General features: G+C 39.6%; 1 protein-coding gene across 1 annotated transcript; it reads left to right on the top strand.

Moving 5' to 3' along the window:
* Positions 1-285: 285 nt before the first annotated feature.
* Positions 286-1,918, top strand: LOC127547808 (tripartite motif-containing protein 43-like). The gene has a single exon (XM_051974814.1). It carries the CDS (start codon positions 286-288, stop codon positions 1,675-1,677), a length of 1,392 nt encoding a protein of 463 aa, XP_051830774.1. The 3' UTR covers positions 1,678-1,918.
* Positions 1,919-6,795: the final 4,877 nt, after the last annotated feature.

The following is a 6,795-nucleotide window of genomic DNA, read 5'->3' on the forward strand; positions in this document are numbered from 1 at the left end:
TGCTCCTTGCAGACACAGGAACTCTCTCAGATTGGTGAAAACCTGAAGGTGCTAACCAGAGGTGTGAACTCAAGGGGTGGGGGGAAGGGTGCTGCAACCAGAAAGAGTTGACAGGTTTGCTGCAGGATGCTAGGCCAGGGGATTGACACCTCTGGGAGGCTCCAGGAGGGCAGGGCTACCTCCTATAAAAGGAGAGCATCCTTCTGCTCAGAAGCATTGCCTTGACTGGCAGTGGAGTCTCTTCATCTCAGCTGCTGCAGAAGAGAAGCAACAGGAGAGAGAAGAATGGAAGCTGCTGTAGAAATGCTACAGAAAATGCAGACTGCTGTCACCTGCAACATCTGTAGAAACTACTTCTCTGAGCCGGTCACCCTCCATTGTGGACACAGCTTTTGCAGAGAATGTCTCTCCTCCTGCTGGAGGGCAGCAACCCAGGCTCTCTCTTGTCCTGAATGCAGGCAAGTGCCCCAGAGCGAAGCATTATCCCCAGTCAATGAGCGCCTAGCACAGCTGACTGACCTGGTCAAAAGGTTCAGCTCCCAGGTTCTGCAGAGCACTAAGGGACAGAGCCAGTGCACTCTTCATGGGAAAGTCTTCAAGCTCTTTTGTGAACAGGACCAGACTCCACTGTGTGTGGGATGCTGTGAAACTGCAGAACACGGGGGTCATAGGATCTCTCCTGTAGGAGAGGCTGCTCCCAGGTACAGACAACAGCTCCAGAACATGCAGAGAAATTTGGAGAAGCGTTTTGAAGAAGCTAAGAGCCTTCTAGCTCAGCAGAGCCTTGAGTATTGGAGAAGGATGATCACAGAAGAATATTTCACACTTGAAGACTTATTGATAGAGGAAGAATCCATCTGTATTGAAAGGATAAGACAAGAGCAAGGGGCAAGGCGGGACAGACTAACCCAGCATAGACAAACCCTTCGGGAGTTCGAACTAAAACTGCAGGAAGCGGGCAACCGACTGGATCTGGATTTGCTACAGGATGCCAAGCAGTTGCTGGAAAGGAGTGAGTCAGAGCTGTCCCAAAGGGCCACGACTATCATCCCAGAGCTGAGAGAGTATCCTATCCCCGGCCTGATAGAGATGCTCAATCAATTCAGAGTGGACATGATCCTGGATCCCACATCAGCTACCTATGTGAGTGTTTCTGAGGATCTGAGGAGTGTGACAGCTACAGAAGCCTGGGAGGCGCTCCAGAATCCTGAAAAAAACTATTACCATGGTGTTTTTGCTAAGCAGACCTTCAGCTCCGGCAGATACTACTGGGAGGTGGATGTGAGTCAGGTACCTCAGTGGGCATTGGGGGTCTTCCCCTCCTACTACAGGAGAAAAGGGGGTAGAGACACGGACTGCTATAACAATCTTTTCCTGCTGATATGTACCAAGAAGGAAGATGGTTATTATATCAGAACCTATTGTGGATCACTGAACCATCGGTTGAAAGACCCTATACCCAGGGTTGGGGTCTACCTGGAATATAGCATTAGAAGTCTTGCTTTTTACAACGTTCTCCAGTGCTCCCTTATTTATAAGGTCCACCTCATTTCTTTCACAGCGCTCGTCAGACCCTTCTTTTGTCCTGGCCCCCCACTTCCAGGAACTAAGCCTGGGCCCATGACTCTCTGTCCAGTGGACTCCCATCTTTGTGCTTGCTGCGTTTCATCTGAGTGAGTGTTTCTCCAGAGAACACTTCTCAAACCCCCACCAGGTCCCGGACTGTGGTCATTCCATTTCCAGCCTGCCTCCGAGAGAAGAAGGAGCGCCTATTTCATGATGTAGTGTCTCCCTGCTCACCCAGTGGAGATTTGCCTTCCCCCCAGCAAACTGAAGCGTATCACTCACCAATGTCTGTACTCTCTTAGTGGGTCCTATCTGCTTATGAATTTTCCCAGTTTGGTTTCAGTAGTTAAAAACAAATAAAAATTTTTAAAACCCTCATCTGAGTGCTGTGGTTTCCATACCCTTACGTGAGGAATAACTCTGGGATTCAGAAAGGGGCGAAGTTAAAAGTCGGCCTCATCACACATTCGCAGAAGTGTGGGAGCCTCCCATTGTTGGATTTTCTACTATACTTTGAAAGACCACAATCTCTCCTCTATAATGACTATAGAGATTCATTATCTGGACCAGGTAATGAAATGTCTGTAACTCTCCAAATGCAAAAATACCTCCCACTGCCATGATTACCCTCAGTCATCAAGCGCAGTAAAGACATAACAGAATATATTGAAAACAAAAACGGACCAGAATATGTACTAAAATTAGTCTGAAATGGATAGATATATCTGAGTAAAATATCTATCCAAGGCAATAGGAAAATCTGCTTTAGCTTCGTTGAAATGTTTCTAGGAAATCCTATGAGAATTCCAAACCCCTTTTTCTCTCACGTATAACTCTTCATTTGACTGTGGATAATATATTGGATTATTGCTGGACGTTGATGAAATGTATGGTCTTCCATTCACAGAACCCGGAGGCGCTGTCCAAAATGCCTGATGGATTGGATCCTTCCCTATTCTCTGGTAGTTGGGTCCACCATAGGACAACTTTGGAAACCTGTTGAAATGGAATCTCTTGGAAACTACTGCTGCTAAGTGTGAAAGTTTTTAATCCTGGACCCAAATATGGCTATAGAAACTTCTTCTATCCTGCAGAAACTGGAATTATTTTAAAATGGATAGGGGAAGAATAGGGTAACAGTGCTGATAACCTTTCTCTAGAGGATGAAGATTTGTCATGATGGACATACTACATGGCCTACAATTTTGGGGGCAAAATAGTGAGTTTTTTTTTTTTTCTTTTCTTTTTCTGGCTAGGCAATTGTGAGCTCTTATTTTCAAGGATTGTTGTTGTTGTTCTTTGTTTTTGAAGAGAATCAATGGCATCAAAGGATGATGTCTTGATAATTGGGTGAATTGGAATTGTACAAAGTCATCTTCCTCACTCACTTTTAAAGTCTTTGAAGTCTAATAATAAGACAAAAGTTTTTACTGGTGATGGCCTGGGATACAGTGGATGACCTTGGGTCTTAATTTTTTCTATGCATTTAACAGCGCCTGCTTTGACCACCTTGATGATTTCATACCCCACCCCTACCCCTAGGGAAGTAGAAACCTCCTACCTCACTAATAGGTTTGCAGCTCATCATTTACTTCTTTTCTAGGATAGATAAAAGAGACTCAACTATTTATCCCTGGGATGGATACAATATTAGTTTCACTCTGAATTATTAACAAAAGCCCAGAAAGAGACCATTGATTGAGACAATTAAGAACAAACTTCTGTTCTCATGACAGTAATATAATTGAATCAGCTCCCCTAGAGTTTGGGAGAACTCCACATCTTTTCTGCCTTAGGCAACCTCAAGGTCTCTGGGTCTCCTGTGGCTTGTTAGATTTCCTTCTAAAATACATGACATAGAACCAGGAACAGTAAGTACTGTAGCAGGGGGGTTGATTAGAGTAGAGACCTGTAGGAGGGAATCAGCAGCATCTTTGCTGGCCTTAGCTATAAACTGGAAATGAATGCATTTCCCTGGGCTCACCAGAAGATCAAAGAAATTAATATTTGCAGAAATTTTGAACTTATTCAACTTATTCAAATGCAAAGGCTACAGGAACAGTTATGTGGAAATCTTTAGTTTTGACTTTGCCCTATCACTAAGGTTTGGGTCAGCTCGGTTTTGAGTTGAGTAACCCAAACTCAAGTTGTATCCATGTCTAACCTTCTAGGATCGAGATTTTGGCCAGAAGGTCTAGATGCCCAGCCTGATAATAACAGATCATATTTGTTTTATTACCTATCATTATTGTCATGAGCTTATATAATAATTATTATTTTCCAGTTTATCCACCATATTTCTACTTGAGGTAAGCAAATATTTCCTCCATTTTGTTGATGTTATTCAGATCCAAGTTTAGGCCATTTTCCCAGTAGCACCACAGCTAAGAGGAATGGAACCTCAGTTTTAAATTAAGGAGATTCTAAGTTTTAAGTATACCCAGTGGGAAAGGTATTTGGCTTATTCTGCTTGGCCCTATGAGGAGAACTAGAAAAGGGAAGTTGGGAAGAAGTGGATTTCAACTTAAACTATCCAAAAGTAGGATGGGTTGAGATGCCTTGGGAAATAGCAGGTTCTCTTTCATTGAAAGTTTTAAATCCAAGGCTAAGTCATCACCCATCATGGATGGGAAGAAGTGTTTTTTGTTTAGGGACAGGTTGGATTAAGTAACATCTAAATTTTCTTCCAACTCTTGAATTTCTATGCTTCTGTGAAACCCAGCTCTAACCCTTATTAGCTGGCTATTGAATCATAATAGGCAAGTTCTCTGGATTTCAATTTTTTATTATGCTGCTTTTTATCTAAACTTTTTATTGCCATTTATCCACTTCCCAAATAACTAGTACTTTTTTTTTCCATAATGCAAATCCATTTAATATTCCTTTGGAATAAACTTCTGCACAATATTATCTCCTTTATGATGAAATAAATGATGTCTAAATTGATTTTTTGAGTGAAGCATGAAATTCTTTTACTATTTCCTTCTAAAAAGAAATCTGTATTAAGCTTACATACTCTTCTATCTTTGACTTTCTTTATTGCCTGAGAGATAATTTGTCTGAATTGTCTAATTTGCTTGATAAAGAATATTAGCTGAACAACTAATTTGATCGGTTTTCTTTTGTTCCATATTTTCCTCAAAGCATTTTATTAGATTTTTCAAAGCAGTAATTAGTAAATCAGTCACTTCCACATGGTCTTCAACAATATTTGCTAGTAAATGTTTAACAATTGTATCTCTAAAGAAAATATGCATAGGGCACACTTTTGCATTTCATCTGAATTATTTAAATTTTCTTCATCACTTTCTTGACAATAAGTCAAAGTCTGATTTAGAGTGTTTGCTATAAATGTCCATGCTGAAATTTTAACAAATTAACAAATAAGTTTGTAATGAGGCAGCTCAGTGTTTGTATGCAGTAAATACTTGATAAATGTTTGTCATATTAATAGGAGCAGTATAAATGAGATAGTAGATTATAAGAGAAGGCCTGGAAGTCAAGAAAAACTGAGTTCAAATCTCTTTTCTTAGAAATGTTGGCTGTGTGACATCAGGTGATTTGTTTAACTTTGTAGGACCATCAAACAACATTGGAGACTGAGTGGTAGAACAATTGGAAATCTGCTTTTAGAAAGAGTTCCTTTGCCAGTAGCTCCAGCAATAAAATCATGCATCCAGATTTTCCCCACTTATTAAATTCACATTTAAAAACAGATCCATTTTCTCTCAATTATCCCATTTTAATTATAATACAACAGCATTGTTGAGAAGTTGCTCTATATACTACTGTAGGCTAGTTTATCTGAGGGGGAATAGGCAGATGGAGATATTAAATAGGTGATATATCGTGGATAGAGTACTTGGCCTAGATTCAGTAAGATCTGGTTCAAATTCAACATCAGATACTTACAATTTGTGAGACCCTGAGCAAATCACTTAATTTATGTTTGCCTTGGTTTCCTCATCTATAAAATAGGATAAAAATAGCACTTATCTCCTAGAGCTTATTGTGAAGATCACATGAGATAATAATTGTAAAGTGCTTAGCACATGAAGTACTTGACTGTTAGCTATTACAATTATTATATAATTATAATATATAATATAACAACAATTATAATAATTTTTAGACTCAGGATTTGAATTCAAGCCTTTTGATTCCAAATACATATCTACTTCCATTACACTGGTTTTTTTTCATTGTGCCTTTGTTTTAATAAACATTCCTTTCAACATGCAAATACCTTATAATTGATTGTAAGCTATTATCTATGATTCAGACTTGATTCTGAAATAGTGCTTTCCTCTTTACCAGCTGGTTCATTAATATTGTTTTCTTTTTTTCTTAAGATTCAGATTGATTTGAGAGGCAGAAAAATGAAGTGGAAAAGATGGTTCCATTTGAGAGACCCAGGAAAGGATTCTTTACTTTTCCTAGCTCACCCTTCCTGCATTCTCCTTGAAGCTTGAAATTTCATCCCATCTGAGGATAGAAAATTAGACAGTGGGACAGGGGACTAGGAGGAGGTATCTGGAGGAGAGAAATTTTCCAGCAAGCCCTAAATACTGAATAAATGCTGAATACTCCACCTCTGAACAAGGTTGATCCTCCATGCGAGACAGTAAAAATCAGGGTCTGTTTTGAACTCCACCAATAACTTAGAAGGTAATATGAGGCTTTGGCTTTTCTTTTCTTTCTTTTTTTTAATATTTTCTTTTCTTTTATTTTATAATAACTTTATATTGACAGAATCCATGCCAGAGTAATTTTTTTTACAACATTATCCCTTGCACTCACTTCTGTTCCGATTTTTCCTCTCCCTCCTCCCTCCACCCCCTCCCTAGATGGCAAGCAGTCCTATATATGTTAGATATGTTGCAGTATATCCTAGATGCAATATATGTTTGCAGAACTGAACAGTTCTCTTGTTGCACAGGGAGAATTGGATTCAGAAGGTAAAAATAACCCGGGAAGAAAAACAAAGATGCAGATAGTTCACATTCGTTTCCCAGTGTTCGTTCTTTGGGTGTAGCTGCTTCTGTCCATCATTTATCAATTGAAACTCATTTAGGTCTCTTTGTCAAAGAAATCTACTTCCATCAGAATACATCCTCATACAATATCGTTGTTGAAGTGTATAATAATCTCCTGGTTCTGCTCATTTCACTCAGCATCAGTTCATGTAAGTCTCGCCAGTCCTCTCTGTATTCATCCTGCTGGTCATTT

This window comes from Antechinus flavipes, chromosome 1 (assembly GCF_016432865.1).
Source record: "Antechinus flavipes isolate AdamAnt ecotype Samford, QLD, Australia chromosome 1, AdamAnt_v2, whole genome shotgun sequence".
Lineage (NCBI taxonomy): Eukaryota > Metazoa > Chordata > Mammalia > Dasyuromorphia > Dasyuridae > Antechinus > Antechinus flavipes.

Bases quoted from the DNA above. Each gene is read 5' to 3' on its own strand.
- LOC127547808 (XM_051974814.1), top strand. From the start codon at position 286: ATGGAAGCTGCTGTAGAAATGCTACAGAAAATGCAGACTGCTGTCACC.